The sequence below is a fragment of the Phyllosticta capitalensis genome, assembly GCF_038381095.1.
Source record: "Phyllosticta capitalensis strain CBS 128856 chromosome Unknown BKA78scaffold_6, whole genome shotgun sequence".
NCBI classification, from domain to species: domain Eukaryota; kingdom Fungi; phylum Ascomycota; class Dothideomycetes; order Botryosphaeriales; family Phyllostictaceae; genus Phyllosticta; species Phyllosticta capitalensis.
Window position 1 is genome coordinate 16,259 of NW_027117444.1, and position 15,565 is coordinate 31,823.

The following is a 15,565-nucleotide window of genomic DNA, read 5'->3' on the forward strand; positions in this document are numbered from 1 at the left end:
CCTCTCGGGACCACGCCATCGGAACCGGCGCATTGGACAGATGAAATTAGAAGCTTGACCATGGACGAGCTCTACGGCACTTTGGACAGTGACACCGCACAAACCGGTCAACCTCCCGGGACTACGCCATCGGAATCGATCCATTGGACAGACGAGATTAGAAGTTTGACCGAAGACGAGCTCTACGGAACTTCGAATAGTGACAACAATCCGCATCTCTTCACAAAGCGACATCAAATGTGGAGTGGAGACGACACCTTGGTCAGGCAAACGCCCTTGGAGCCAGCTCGGACCAAAGCACGACGGCTGGACTGCGCAAATGAGGAAAATGCAGTCGTGGACCAGAACGCCGAAACTCCGAATCGCACCAGCCGTTTGTTTCCAGATGCCGAAGCCGGGGCTACTGCTCCACAGGGGGTCAACACCACGCTCGATGATCAAACAAGACCGCAGAACGAGCATGCCAAAGCGAAGACTACTGCCCCGGAGGAACTCGACACCACGTCTGGAACTGGAGCGAAAACTCCGTCTCCGAGCAGAACCGAGCACCTGTCAGAAAGTGTCAGCGATTCGTCTCTCAGGATCACGCGTAATTCCCCTAGCTCAGATGGTGACCACAGTCCGCCTCTCAGGATCATGCGTTATGCCCCTAGATCAAATTGGGAGAAAGAAACGGCCTCGGAGACACACATCTACAAGCTGGAAAGGGGTGAACTCGCCCGGGTTGTGCCTTCCATGACGGCCCAGGATACCGGAGCAGGGGCTACTGCTCCAGAAGAGGTCAACACCACAGTCGATGATCGAACAAAGACGCAGTCTCAAGTCGAGTGGCATGACGAACAAGGCAGAGAGGAGCGCAGAAGGGGCAGCGTCTTGGTGCATTCTCTCCCGGCCATGGCCGCACAATCCACCGACTACTCGAGCCCAAAGGCTCATGCTGGTGAGACCTTAGATGCTCCAGTCGCGACTTCTGGGCTCGGCTTGGGCGAAACTTCGCAGAAGCCGTGGCCGAGCCCAGCAATGGCTGCTATTGTTGGTGTTGCTGCGGCGGCTGCTGCTGGGGAGAAAACACCAGCCAACTTGAGCTCAACCATGGCCTTGGTGCCCAAGGAGGAGCAGAAGGAAGAAGAGGAGAAGAGCACACCAGCCGACTCGGGCTCAACCACAGCCTCGGTGCCTAAAGAGGAGGAGAAGGAGGAGAAGAGTATACCAGCCGACTCGGGCTCAACCACGGCCTCGGTGCCTAAAGAGGAGGAGAAGGAGGAGAATAGTACACCAGCCGACTCGGGCTCAACCACGGCCTCGGTGCCTAAAGAGGAGGAGAAGGAGGAGGAGAAGAGTACACCAGCCGACTCGGGCTCATCCACAGACTCGTTGCCTAAAGAGGAGGAGAAGGAGGAGGAGAAGAGTACACCAGCCGACTCGGGCTCATCCACAGACTCGTTGCCTAAAGAGGAGGAGAAGGAGGAGGAGAAGAGTACACCAGCCGACTCGGGCTCAACCACAGCCTCAGTGCCCAAGGAGGAGGCGCAGGAGGGGGAGAAGGAGGAGGCGCCGCAAAACGACGATAACTCCGGAACATACACACAGAGCCCTCTGCAGGGCCTGAGACTTCTGATCCGATCGGCAGACTCGCAGAAGCACAACAACTCTCTGCAGCGACTGGGCACCGAAGCCCATGTCAACGACTTCAATGCCAGGATCATGGCGCTCAGGCAAAGCTCGGCGAGCAGTCCGGCCACGGAGTCGCCTCTGCCTCCACAAACTGCTGCTGCTGCTGCTGCTGATGTTTCGACGGAAGCGCCGCCCGCTGAGGCGTCCACGCAAGATTTGGAGCGGCAAGATCAGGCAAAGAGCGATGAGGCGCAGAAGGAGAAGGGGGAAGAGAAGGAGGAAGAGAAGGAGGAAGAGAAGGAAGAGAAGAAGGAGGAGGAGAAGGAGGAGGAGGCAGATCAAGCCGCAAAGTCGCCGCCGACGAAACACACGCCGCCGCCAGTGGCGCCTAAGGATCAGCACAAAGTTGTAGGGAAGTGGGACATCATCAGTCGCCTCGACCGGCTCTTGAGAGGGAAGTGAGAAAAGCGCAACCCTGAATCAGCAACAGTGCTCGTACCTGGAGGGTTATCTCCAACCAGTCGTTCTCGCATTCTTCGGCATCAATCTGGAGTCTGGCAGTTGTGACGTTACGCAAGAGAACGGCGTGCGTGGTAAGAAAGAGAGGGTTCAGATGGCTGCGGGAAATGTAGATGCATTCAAAAGTCCTTTGTTTTTATTACATCTCTCCTCTCTCCGGTGTCCTTGTGGCTAGATTACTTGTGTTGTGGGATCTATGTTGCTGACCGTCTGCGTTTTGTGAGCGTTTTCGCGGCATGCCGTGTCTTGTTTTGATTGCTGTGACGTGGTTGTCGTCTGGTTACGCTGCGAAGAGGACTGCGAAAGCGTTGGTGTTGGAGAGCTGAAGGTTGAAAATACCCCTTTGCATTCACTTTCAGGCTGGTTTGCGATTCTGGTTGTCTGCATGTTTTTCGGTTGACGTTTTGTTTGCTCGTGGTGCGGTGGGTCGTCGGCTCTTCAGAGGGAAAGCTCAGTCCATGAACCTTCTGCGTCAGTCTCTGGTCAGATTTCGACTCAACGTCAGCACACCCGCATCGAGTGCGCCGTCTTCCTCTTATCCATTTGTATGTTCGCTTCTTAGGTAAGTTCCGACGCAAAAGTGATAATACCAAGCTGACAGGCGTATCAGGCGGGGTTCGCCGATCTTCAGCGGCGAAGCATCCAACAGCCAGCGGAGACTCCCAGGCGCACCAACATCGATTCCTCAAGGCGGTCGCTTTGGTGGGGACTCGGTGGCTTTTCGTCATGGCTTTGTCAAAGTTGATCAGCCTGCCCCAACTTTCGAGGCCCATCCGACTCGGAGTGTCCACGGACCACAGCGATCTCGTTCGTGGCGCAGCAAAAATGCGACTGTGGGTGCCACATCGAGAGGCTGATGCGATAGCCACGTCGTCGAGTTTGGTTTGTTGGCTTCATGCACTGCCCGGGGGCTTGGACTGAGCCTCAGCCTGATGCTTCTGCTCCCAAAATCAAAGACTTATCGACTTTCATCCTTCTGAATCACCATCGGATCATTTGCTCCTGAGTCTACCCAAGACCGACATTACGTTTCCTCAGATGTGGTCATCCTTCGCTCGATCGCCTCCGTCCTCGCAACTCGATGCTCCTTCATCCGCGAAATAGCTTGGATAATCTTCGTCTGAGCTCAACTTGGTACCGCAACGATGGCTTCCACCTTGAATAAAGGTCGAGAAAAGGAGCTGTGCGAAACATGCAACCAATTTTACAGGACCTACGCAAAGGCCTACAAGAAAGACACGTCAGTTGACGTGCTGACCCACCTTGGATCCTACGAGAGAATTGAAAAGCGAAGACATTGTGCGCTCTGTCGACTTGTCGTCAGATTTCTGGCGACATGCGAGCATGCCGCAGACTTTTCTGGTCAACAGATTGTTCTTAGCCCGAGGTTCGGCATCAGCGAATGGGCTATTCTCTGTCCAGACCTTTCCCGGAGTCGGCCACTCGGATGGATCCGAGTTATTCATCCAAATGAACGACAACCGATCAACATGAAGGTGTATGAAGACGATGTCAATCTTGCCGAAGACGATGTCAATCTTGCCCTGAGGACCGGCCAGATCTCTTTCACACAGGTCAGATCGTGGCTTGCAAGCTGCGGCATCCCCAAAACTTGTCTTCCGTCCGCCGGAAGAAGGCCCTGGGGCCTTTTCAAACCAAGAAATCCTCACGACCACTTTTCCAGAGACGAAAGCCTCGTCGGAAGAACCTTGGACGATTGGAGACTGTTTTTCATTGACGTCGTCGAGGAAAAGCTGGTTAGAGGTCGCCCCGATGGTCATTATGTCGCTCTCAGCTACGTCTGGGGCGGCTGGGGCGGCTCTAAAGTCTTCAAGACCACGCAAAAATCAGTGAAGCCCTCCATGGAAATGGGTGGCTTGAAAGTTGTGGAAAGCGAAATACCCGATGTCCTTCGCGATGCCATGACATTTGTGCGAGGAATTGGACTGCGATATCTCTGGTGTGATCTCGTATGCGTAGTGTCGGATGAAGAACTCATTCGAAGTGAGCAAATTGGAGTAATGGATGCTATATACAGCCAAGCTTCTCTCACGATCATATCCCTTACCGGACCCCATGGAAATACCCCACTGCCCGGTGTCAGACCAGGATCCAGGGCTCCAATATGCCTCTCCGAATCTCTGAGTTGCGGTTCTCAATTTGTCACAAGGCAGCCTCAACTCACGAGCTTTTACGACCGGACCGTCTACTCAAAAAGAGGTTGGACATTTCAAGAAGAACTTCTTTCGCCCAGATGTCTCTATGTCACGAACCGGCAAATGTACCTCAAGTGTGGACAGAGCCACCATCGCGAAGATGAAGTCCTTTTCACTACCGATAAGGAGCGATTCATGGACCTGCGTCTGAACTCTTTCCCAACCGGCTATTCCAGTCTTGCGAACGTCGACCAGGACTTCGAAACATACGACAAGTTGCTCAACGGGTATAGTCGACGGAAGCTCAGTCTCGACAAAGACATTTTGCAGGCATTCCAGGGTATTACTTCAGTCCTCGCGGAAAAGTATCAGTCGCAATTCTGGCAGGGCTTGCCAACTCGATTCTTGAGTGATGCCCTCTTGTGGGTTCCCCATGGTCAGATGCGACGACGCTTTCGCGATCTCCGGTCGGATCCGCCTGAGTATCCCCCTCCAACATGGTCATGGGCTGCCTGGAGTGGCATTATCTCTCACAACTCTATGGTTGTCCCTTCTCGGAATCTCCCCAGTGGCTCTCAATCTTCTCCATCAACGGAATATACTGTCGACGGTTACCTGCATGGGGATCATTTTCTTGGCTTCCACATGAGTCCAGATTTATTGGCTTTGATTTTTGTGGGTCGAGTCCGGCAAAGTATCTTTCGTCCGTTTAAAAACTTTTTCTGCCTAACCAACGATCCTCGACGGCTCGCCCTTGCGAGTCTAGGAGAAATGTTGAGGCATTGGGGCTCGACAAAAGACGGTTGGTCTATCGCGATGCCGTCGGACGACGATCCACTGTGGCATACGTTGGACTTTGACACGGCTTCTTCGCAGACTTTCTTGGCTAGCTTTGCCCAAGCAACTTGTTTGTGGCCGTTTGGTTACATGAAGCGCGAAAATCTAGCTCACTCAGAGAAGTTATGGCCATCGAACACAGCAGTACCGACGCCAATGGATATTTCCCGCGCCCTGTCTAACACATATCTAGCACAGACTGTCTTGGACGAGGTTGGAACACCTCCCGAAAATCTGAGATCCTTATCCGCCCGCTCACGGCACAAAGTCTGGAAAGGGAACGACATTCTCAACGAACACTCCTCCCTTTGCTTTTTCACTTGGAAATTCGCTTTCGAGGCTTTTTCCATCACCGGGGGTCAACTCTTGCAAGAAAACAAGAGCGCTCTGAGCTCAACATTCACGACTTCGTGTGGCAACTGGGACTGCAATCTGGACCGCGTGGAATTCTCGGAAAGGAAGTACTCCTTAGACAGCTGTTCCGATTTGTCACCCACGCCAGCGACGGCAGTGATGTTTCACGGACCCAACAAGTGGCCATGTGGTGTAATTTTTGACTTTGAGAAGGACATCTTGGATCGCGCCGACTATTCAGTTCACAAGCTGTTTCTCATCGAGATTTCGAGGACTACCTGGGACGACCCACCGGAAAAGACTGTCGTCAACATTATGCTTGTATATAAGCACTCGGAACACTACGAGCGAGTAGCGGTTGGACGGATCAGTGTCGAGGTCTGGTCATGTCTCATAGAGGGGGCATTTGGTGGAGAGTTGGACAAGTCTTGGATCAGACTGCGCTAGAAGCTCTGCACATCATGTACGATGCTCTCATTCATCATCTTTTGCAAATCATCTGGGAGGCCATTCCCCATCGCCGATAGACGCTCAAGAGCAAGTTTGGGTTAGACTGAATGGCGAAGACTTTGCACAAGCTAGGCACAGAGCGCATTGTGTTTGATTTGTACCCACGTCTTCCATCGTGAAGACCAATGTTCAAAATAACAGCTCGTTGCCAAGTTTTCAAGTCTGCTGGCAGCCAACACACTGCTAGCCATGCAAACACCACGGACCTGGACCTCATCATCCCTCCACCCAACGCATAAAGCCTTGAAAAGGGAGACAAGAGACCGGAACACGTCACTAAAGCCAGTCCGCTTCATCGCCACGATGCCCTCTAGACACAGGAAGCAAACAGGCCCGGGAAGATAAAAACTTCTTCCCTGCGCGCCCCGCAACACTCACCACCCTCACTCCCTGAAACCTGCTAGACAACACCAAACCGGCATTCCCCCTTTCCTCGACACTCATATACTCACCATAAAAGGGCAACGCCTCCACCATCTACACACCACCTCGCCTTTCTCCCACGCACCACTCGCCCCCAATTACCCGTCACTCCACCATCTCCCCCATCCAAAGCCTTCACCTCTCCACCACCACCTCCCCTCTCCCTTCCCCCAGCACCCGTACCACTACAATGTGCATCCCCATCCCGCACACCATCCTCGTCAAGCGCGAGGGCCAGCCATCACAAGCAGGCCGCTCGACCCAATCTCAAGCAGGCACGTTGGCGCCCGGCCGCACTTCTACATGGAAAACGGGCACGTCGAAACAAGCGGGCACGTCTGCGTCAGGCCGTACATCAACATGGAAAACAGGGCGTACATCGACATGGAAATCAGGGCCCACGTCGACACTGGCTGCCGGCAGATCAACACAAGCAGGCAGATCGACGCAGCAACCAGCCGCATCTGCACACGCATCAGCGCATTGTAGGCGCAGACTCAGAGTCTACTGGATGGAGTCTATGCATGGAGCGTATACACGCATGAGGGGCGGTGGTGGTAGCGGGGGTGGTAAGCCATCGCAGCAGGCGGGTGCGTCGACACTGGGGCGTACCGCCGCTCCGTCGACCAGCACTCCGGCTCCTCTATTGGCAAGTGGGACTGTTTATAGGTTAGCGGCGGCGCGACGAGCCGCAGCGCCTTGCCTCCTACCTTGTCAACGGTGACGGCGACGGGGAAGTCTGGCACCAATACAACAGCAGCAACAGTAGGCACAAAGACAACGACAGCTGGCACAACACGCTTCGCCCCAACCGCATCAGCATCCGCACACAAATCAGCACTCAAAACTACAAGCACAAGACCCCTGAAAGTGACTACGCCGGCCATGTCGACGCGGAAGAGCGGCGGCAAGACGACACACGCAACGTCGTCGGCTATGAAGTCGATGAGTAGGACGAAGACGAAGACGATGACGGCGAAGTAGTGCTTCAATGCCGAAGCTGGTCAGGGGCGTGAGATGGAGATCGGGGCGGGAAGGGGGTAGCGGGGAGGGGGCGAGGAGAGCCGAAGCGGTGATGTTGACAATGGCTGAGAAGGAGGCAGTGAGGGGGTGGAGATTGACTGGAACGACGAGAGGATTGACAGATTGAGCGGAGGAGGCGGTAGGTTGGAAGGGGAGATCCAGAAAGGAGAAAGGAGAAAGGAGGGAGCTAGAGTGAGCCGAGTCGAACAGTGGGGATACCTTACGCGGCGAGCGATGGAGCAGAGCAGAGCGGCAGCCATGGGGCAAGATGGCAGGGCGAGGTGCGCTTTGTACGCAGAGCCGGGGGCAAAGACGGCGGCGGGTGTGGTGATGTCTGATGTATATATGTATGGGGTGGGCGGTTGAAAGAAGACCCGAGATTGATTACTTGGTCATTATTGTAGGATACAGCTCTTCAAAGACCCCAATTCAGGTCTGAATTATCTTATTATCCGCTCACTGCTGCTTTGATTTTTCCACTGGAGCTTATAAGACCACAGCATGCCTTAGTGCAAAAGCCAGTCCTGCACCCTGCCAAAGCCATCCAGCTCATCATGCACTTGGTGGCAACCAGCGACAAATGCAGCGTCAGCAACATGGTCCACAAAAGGCGTGTCGGTCTCACGCGGACAAACGTCAGAATACGCAGGCGGCGGAGAAGAAGGTCGCTCGTCGTGGCCGTTTGCGAGGGACAGGCGGTCCAGGTGCGGCAGCAAGTGCTGTACGTCGTTGTCGTCGTCCCTGTCCTTGTACTTGATGTCCTGATGCGCGGATTCCGGGCGACACTCGCCGCCAGCGTAGTAGTTGTTTTGGGTCTGCGAGTTGTCGAAGAGCACTGTCGGCTGGTAGAAGAGGTGCGGCCGGAGCGGGCGACACGGGCAGCCGTGACGATGATGATGATGATGGCCGCGCCGCCGCCGCCTCCGCTCTCCCACATCAACAGACACGTCTTCGTCCTCATCGCCCATCGCGCGCCAATCGCGCACGCATCCCCATCCCCAGCTCCCAAACACATCCGGCGCGCCGCGGTGGTCGACGCGAACAGCGTCGGTGCGGCGGCATGTCTCAGGTGCCTTTTCCGTTTCGGCTTCGCTGGTTGCACGAGCCGTGGTCGCGCGTCTTTTGCGCGGCTTTTTGGTGGGCGGCGCATGCGATGGCTGCTCCGACGACGTGGCGATGGAAAAGCTCCAGCCCAGGCGCATGGGGTTGGGTTTGGGTTGGTGGTGGTTGTTGCTGTCGGCCTTTTTCGTGGGCGTTTGCGAGGTGCTGTGGCGTCTGACGAAGCGATGGCGGTTGTGGCCGCTGCCGCTGCGCAGTTCGATGTATAGATGCCTCTTGTCAGATCTGGTGGGCATTTTGCTGGCGTGAGGGTGGGATTGGATGGTGAGTTGGAGTATTAGAGATCTGATGGGTACTTGACTGCAGGGCCTGGCTTGAAGTAGTGCGCGCGTGCCGGTCTACATTCGACGTTTGCATTTTGGGTCTTACTGCCATCAAAGGGTTTCCACATGCTTTCATCGCGGTCCTCAGTGTGTAAAGTTGAAAGACTTGTTGTTTTCGGAAGCGGTGTTGGATCCGGCGAGCTAGAAAGCTCCTGCGGCTGTGTCATGCAACAAGACATGTCCTTCCGCAAAGGGAAATGCTCGGTGACACTAATAGCATGAGTATAGCATGAGTATTTCTCGAGCTGGGAAGAGTCTGCGGAAGAATCTTTCTGGTCTATATTGTGTAGACAACAAAGGCTCTCCGTAGTCACAGGTCTTACGGTACGGCCTTTCGGTGCGGTAGCTAGACAACGGTAAGCGCGGATACCAGAGCTACGGAGCATGTTCTCATTGCCGCTTTGATTTTGAAGTCGCCCTTCTACTCCATGGGTACCATTGGAAAAGAACTTTCAAATCCTCCCTCGTGACACTGGTTCCATGGGCGACTTCTGGCGCCAGTCTGACCTTGTACGCATCGCGAGGCAGCCATTCCAGTAGTGACCCCGAGTGATTTCACACATAGACCTTGGTTCCGGGCTGTTGCGGCGAATTGGGTATGCAAAAAGCAAGAGCGCAAGGCCAAGCCTCTGTCGATGGGACCGAATGGTTGAAGAAGGGTGCTTCCGACCGTTGATGGCGTGGGAGCCGGCAGCCTTTTGGAGGCTGGATGCAATGGGCGACCAAAAAGCTCCTGAGGCCCTCGGAAGAGATTTGGAAGAGGAGAAAAGGAAAAATAGGGTACACAGGGTCGACGATCTCTCGGACCCCGGAACAAGAAAAAAGCAAGCACTGCTTCTCTAATCAACAACACGTGGGCAAGCCATGCAGAAAAGCAGCCAGCGTGCGGAGAGATTCGGCAACGATGTTCAGTCACGCTCGAGGCATCTCTTACAAAGGCGGCAGGGCGCCGCTGGATGAGCCATAAACGCGAGAGCCTTGTCGTTCCTGGTCCGACGGAGGCTTTGGAATTGCGAGTCGAGCGTGACTGACTTGAAGATGCGGCATGAGAAATCTCCGCTGCAGATTACGTTGGACTCGAGTGGCGGGCGAAAAGGCAATGGAAGAGAACGCCAGAGTCGTCACAGACCACGACGACAGTCGAGGGACATCCATTTGGTCGATATCTTGGGCTTTTCCGCTGGTGACCGTCACCGTCGCCGTCGAGGTCTTTTGAGTATCAACAAGGCTGGGCTGAAGAAACAGGCGTTGTCATCGTGTGTGGTTGATGGATCGCTGCGATGAATTAGCCAAAGAGTCGACCAAGAACCAGCAAAAACTCCATTTCCAAGAGAATTTTGGGTTGTGGTTGAGGATTCGAGGGGCGACCAGATTTCAGAGTGAGAACGCGCCTTCCTTTCCTGTCGTCCTGCTGGATGGAGCACGAGCACCTCAGACATCAACAACACCAACACCCAAACCTCAACACCAACCTCGCCATCGTCGCCATCGTTTCCATTGTCAAGTCTCTGTCGCTCCTTTCAGTATTGTTTTCACTGCGCGTCGCCGAGATGCCTTCAATTCGTCTCAGCTTGTCGCCTGGCCCTCGTCCGCCGAGCCCGCATCACGACGACATCATCGCCGAGCCATGTTCACCACCAGCTCGTGCTGTCGGGAACGCGCGGCGCCCGACACCTCAAGATGCGTCACTGGAAGAAATCTTTGGCCTGTTCACACAGTCACAAGAGACCTCGAGATTTGCTGGCCAGGACGCGGAGCCAACCAAGTCTCTCCTCAAGCAGCGCCAACTCCAGACGGCATCCAAAGCTGGCAAGATGGGACCGCCTCTGAGCAAGCCAGTTTGCAGACAGCCGCCAGTCCGCCCGCCCAGGCCTTCACCAGAGACTCTCGCAGCGACTCAAAAGTACCTCAAGCCCACTCTCTCGCAGTCCAGGTACTCGTGCTCCATGCCCGTCACCCGCCCCTCCAGTCAACTTTCGGAGAGCCCTTCAAAGGAGCAAGAGCAAGCCTCCAGCGGCCTCGAGGTGCAGAGTCCCGGACGCGGCTTCTTCTCGCCCCGCAAGCAGATGGCAAAGAAAAAGTCGGTGGCGCACCTCAGGCTTTCGTTGCCAGAACGCCAGAATCCGAAGCACATGAGCAACTCGACCCTCGACAGCAGCCTCGCCACTCCCAACGACATCTCCAAGGACTTTTCCAAGCCGACGTCGGCTTTGTCGCACTGGGTCGACAATTCCGCCTGGCCGCCCTGGTCTCCACGTTCGAGAGCCGCGTCCGGTGTTGCTGAGGCCGACATCACCGACCCCAGCGAACCACCATCCGAAACTCCTGGCTCTACCTCCAAAGCTCGTCGCCGCCTCTTTCGCACCTCCGAGGTCTCTTCTCAGCGCAACTCGCAGGAGCCCAACTCTTCGCGTCGCAACATTCTGCGCAGCTTGGGCATGTCCTGGGAAAACAACTCGTCTTCTTCCGAATCGTCCTGGTCTTCTTTCGGCTGCGTTGATGGCATGCGTCGCCCCGATCTGGAGGAGGAAAATGCTGTCGTTGGCGAGAACAAGGAGCCTAGTGGCCAGAAGAAGGATGAGAATGGCAAGGAGAACGGACGAGAGACGCCTGCGATGCCTTCGACGCCCATGACTCCTCTGACGCCGGGAAAGAGGAGCTTGACCCGATCAGCTGGCCGAAAGATGTTGAGAAAGATGACGGGATAAAGATTTCGATTTCGCTGGTCAACCTGCAAGGTAGACCGTTCATTCGACTCTCATGGAGAGTACCAGGATTCGGCAGCCAACGGAGGCTTCATCGTCATGTTTTATTTCGGCAGCGTCATTCGGAGGCGCCATCCCACGGGCGGCGTACCAACACATTCGATTCAGAAACTGCACATTGTCAGCTCGACAAACGGCGTCGACAAAGACGCTTTTCCACATGAACCCATTCGATTCTGCGCATAGCTTTCGGAAGAAGCGTTTCCCAACATTCACAGCGTAGACAGGTTGCAGCTAGCCAGTAGCTAGTCAATGGGCCATACATTTGAGATTTTGCTTTTTCCAAACAGGTGGTGGTTGCTCTTTTCGGTGGATTGACTCGTTTTGTATCATACAATGTACATGGCATGTTTTGGACAAGGTTATACGCGGCTTAGAGAGGGATAGTATCGTCGGCGTACCGATGAATGTAAAGATGTTTAACATAGTGGAGTGATTGTGTTGATGTGATGGAGTGGACAAGGGGTGAGGTTGATGAGCGGAAGTTTGCCGTCGTCGGCTGCTGCCCAATAGCGACGACGGGATTCGGCCGATGCGGATAGCGGACCGTTAGATTGACCATGGCCGTAACAAACATCATCACGGAGGGCCAATTGAAGCCGACGACAACATCATCGACGCTGTTCTGGTGACGCCCAGCACGAAGCCCGCCAGCGCCGCCGGACCCCAACGACAAGTTCCAGAGTACATCCCTTTGTCTCCACCCCGTCAGCACCACCACCGGCTCCTCCACCACGTCGACATTAGCCATGGACTCTCCCGACACGACCCAATCTCAGCCTCCCAAGCGACCCGCAGCGCCCCGAAGAAGTCATTCATCCCAGTCGCAGTCGACGCAGTCGCAGCACTCTCCAAGCGATGGCGCCCCGCATCACCGCTCCGCCCACACCCACACGCAGCACAAGGCCCAGAGGCACGTCGTTGGCCATGGTCGCCTCGGCCCCAGGAACCCGTCATATGGCAAGAATCTGAACAAGCAGGCCGCTCAGCAGCAGCATCATATAAACCAACACCACCACCGCACCCTGTCGACCGGCTCCACCTCGACCTCGACCGCCGACGCCGCCGCCCGCCCAGCCTTGAAGCGCAATGCATCCGCCGCCGTCGTCTCGCGCAACACGTCGCACGCCCAATTGCGCAAAAACCACTCGAGCGGCCACTTGCCGCGCCAGGCCTCGTCCAAGGCCATGCATCGCCACAATCGGAGCAGCGACCTAGAGCCCTTGACCAAGCGCGGCAGCACCAGCAGCGCGGCCACCGTCGGCGGAGGGGCTTCAGCCAAGCCGCGCCGCAAGAGCTCGCCCGAGATGGACCACGCCGGCGTGCGCTTCGACCTGGGCGTCGACGAGGATAACGATGACAATGACTGGACCGAGGAGAGCGCTTCGCAGTCGCCCGCCACTACGCGCTCCACCACCCGCCAGAACTCGGTCATACTGGACCCTCCAAAGGCTCAGCAGCAGCCTCCCCCACAACAAGATCAGACTCGTTCGGGTCTGAGCGACAATGACACGTCGGATTCGACAGAAACAGACTCGAATCCACGGCGGCCAGAGCCAAATCGCACAAGACCGCCGCAGCAACAAGACACGACATCGGAATCGCCATCGCCGCGCAACACGTCGCGGACACAACCCTCTCAGCAGCGCGTCACGTACAGCAGCAACCAAATCAACGGCGTCAACTCCTACCACCAGCCCAACCTCCCCGACGCCGACATGATCACCTCGCGCATCCTCCAGCGCAGCACTTCGAACCGGCTGCAGCCGCAAGTCTCGGACGTGTCGGCCACGGTCGTTTCCAACTCGCACGACGCGCGCTCCCTGAGCCACTCGACGGGCTCCACAATGATAGATACGCCGGGGAACAAGGAGGCCGTCTCGCGCTTCATTGATGGGGATGGGTCGTCGGGGACGCCTCGCGACAGTTCGTTTCTGCCGCATCACCCGCGGCCGACCAACAACACCACCACGGGAGACCTGGCAGCAAAGCGCAACAAGTCGACCGCCAACATTGCCGAGAACAGCTCGGCCACGACGCCGCCCTCTTCCTCCACCCATCATCGCCGCCATGTCTCGTCGGGGACCACAACACCCTCGGACCTGGCGCCGTCACGGACGCAGCAAAAGCTGTGGCTACAGCGCGCCAGCTCCAACATCGAGCCGCAACAAAAGCAAGACTTCCTCATGGGAGCGCCGCACCACCACCGCGGCAGCATCCCCGGGCCAACTGCCAACGGCCACCACACGCACCTCCCGCACCACCGGCACTCGTCGTCGCAGCTGGTCGTCGTGGGCGGCGTGACGCCGTTGGGGGATGTGGTCATGGACCGCGAGCTGGCGCGCCGCTTCGACGACGCCGCCGCCGAGTACCGCGTCGTGCGGCGCTTCCGCAATCCTGTTGCTGATGCCATTGCGCGCCTGGCCGACAGCCCGGACAGCCCGCGGTGGCGCTACGTGCGCGAGCGCGTTGTCGACAGCAATCCGTATCAGCAGCAACGCCACCTCTCGACCGCCAGCGCGTCGTCCAACTCCAACTCCAACGCCTACTACAACAACAATAGCAACAACCCGCCCACCGCATCCCCCATGAGCAAAGCCGCCAGCTCGCTCAACCTGTCCACACACCACCGGCCATCAACGCAGGGTGGGACGGACCGCGAAGTCCGCACCAACGGGCTGCGCACCAACGTCAGCGCGGCGCAGCTGGCCTCGCCGACGACGCCCATGAGTCCAGGCGGCGGTATGAGTGCACTGCAGCTGGGCGAGGCGACGCCGAGCAGCGTCATGGAAGCCGTCGCGGCCGCGAGGCGGGCGCGGGTGAGTTTCGACTTGCCGGGAAGAGGTGGCGGGCAGAGTCCTGGCGGTGCGGCGGGAGGAGCGGCAGGAGGGATAGGGAGTGGCAGTGGCATGATGATGGGCCTGGTGGAGCAAGGGATTGCGGAACAGCAATCGCAACAGCAAGCACGGCAGCAGCAGATGAGCGGCAGTGCCAATGATGACGTGGTTGAGGAGCTCTGCCGGCGTATTTGGGAGCGCTGTGATGGGGAGGGGGTGGTGGTTGGGGGGCGGATTGAGGGTGCGTAGGAGGGAAGGGCGAGGATTGAGGGGGTGGGCAGGAGGGGCGAGGGTTGAGAGAGGAGAGGAGAGGGGCGTTCAACGATCGATCTCTTATTGCTTTGCTGTTTATTCCTACCACACACCTGCCCTACTGCACCCACCTTCCCCCTTTTGGTTTTTTGGGGGTGGGATGGTGACGGGGCAGTTTGGGTCGGAGGGTTGCGGAAGAGGAGCAGGAGAGGGCAGAGAAGAGGAGCAGGAGAGGGCAGAGAAGAGAAGAGAAGAGAAGAGAAGAGAAGAGCAGTAGGAGATCAACCTTCAAACGGGGGCAAGAGAAAGCGGGAGATGGAGAGCTAGCTGGCTTAGGTAGTAGCAAGACAGACGAATGAGCACGCACGCCCTTTTATTGCTACCTCTTCGTTTGGTTTCTTGGTTCAGTGATCAGTCAGTATTCAATCAGTGTTCATTCAGTCAGTGATCAGTCTAAGAGCCACCGTCTAATGCCAAATCAGATGCATCCTTCTCTGCATCTGCATCTGCCTCTGCATCTACCAGTAGAAAAGGAGATCACATTAGCAACCCACCCTTCCTCCCTCTGCTTAAAGTGGCGGTGGGTTCCATTATAGTGGCATCATGTTCGCATTATCTACCAAAGAGATAGATAGAAGCCGTGGACATAGACATAGTATAGGCCATCTCAGCAAGCAGAAGCAAGGAAATTTTACTTTTACTCCCATCTTCTCCCCTCTCATTCCATCTTCTCTTTTGCCTTGTGTTTGCTACCAAGTGCGCTCGACTGAGCCATGACGGCTTTCTCGAGGAGAGCGGAGAGGAGAGGAGAGGAGAGGCGAGGAGAGGCGAGG

General features: G+C 56.4%; 5 protein-coding genes across 5 annotated transcripts; 4 read left to right on the forward strand and 1 right to left on the reverse strand.

The window, feature by feature from the left end:
• The first annotated feature begins 3,006 nt into the window (after positions 1-3,006).
• Positions 3,007-6,275, forward strand: BKA78DRAFT_315634 (heterokaryon incompatibility protein-domain-containing protein). The gene has a single exon (XM_066888560.1). The coding sequence runs from the start codon at positions 3,279-3,281 to the stop codon at positions 5,925-5,927; it is 2,649 nt and encodes an 882-aa protein (XP_066742986.1). The 5' UTR covers positions 3,007-3,278; the 3' UTR covers positions 5,928-6,275.
• Positions 6,276-6,603: 328 nt separating this feature from the next.
• BKA78DRAFT_296080 (uncharacterized protein) lies at positions 6,604-7,137 on the forward strand (the record flags this gene model as incomplete). The annotated part of the gene is made up of 1 exon (XM_066886563.1): positions 6,604-7,137. The coding sequence occupies one exon, from the start codon at positions 6,604-6,606 to the stop codon at positions 7,135-7,137; it is 534 nt and encodes a 177-aa protein (XP_066742987.1).
• A 750-nt stretch (positions 7,138-7,887) lies between these two features.
• On the reverse strand, positions 7,888-8,791 carry BKA78DRAFT_380191 (uncharacterized protein; the record flags this gene model as incomplete). Its single annotated transcript, XM_066892966.1, has 1 exon — positions 7,888-8,791. The coding sequence occupies one exon, from the start codon at positions 8,789-8,791 to the stop codon at positions 7,943-7,945; it is 849 nt and encodes a 282-aa protein (XP_066742988.1). The 3' UTR covers positions 7,888-7,942.
• A 1,502-nt stretch (positions 8,792-10,293) lies between these two features.
• Positions 10,294-11,586, forward strand: BKA78DRAFT_296082 (uncharacterized protein; the record flags this gene model as incomplete). The annotated part of the gene is made up of 1 exon (XM_066886564.1): positions 10,294-11,586. One exon carries the CDS (start codon positions 10,294-10,296, stop codon positions 11,584-11,586), a length of 1,293 nt encoding a protein of 430 aa, XP_066742989.1.
• Positions 11,587-12,392: 806 nt separating this feature from the next.
• On the forward strand, positions 12,393-14,729 carry BKA78DRAFT_296083 (uncharacterized protein; the record flags this gene model as incomplete). Its single annotated transcript, XM_066886565.1, has 1 exon — positions 12,393-14,729. The coding sequence occupies one exon, from the start codon at positions 12,393-12,395 to the stop codon at positions 14,727-14,729; it is 2,337 nt and encodes a 778-aa protein (XP_066742990.1).
• Between the last annotated feature and the right edge of the window lie 836 nt (positions 14,730-15,565).

Excerpts from the sequence above, each read along its gene's own strand:
- BKA78DRAFT_315634 (XM_066888560.1), top strand. The coding sequence starts at position 3,279 with ATGGCTTCCACCTTGAATAAAGGTCGAGAAAAGGAGCTGTGCGAAACA.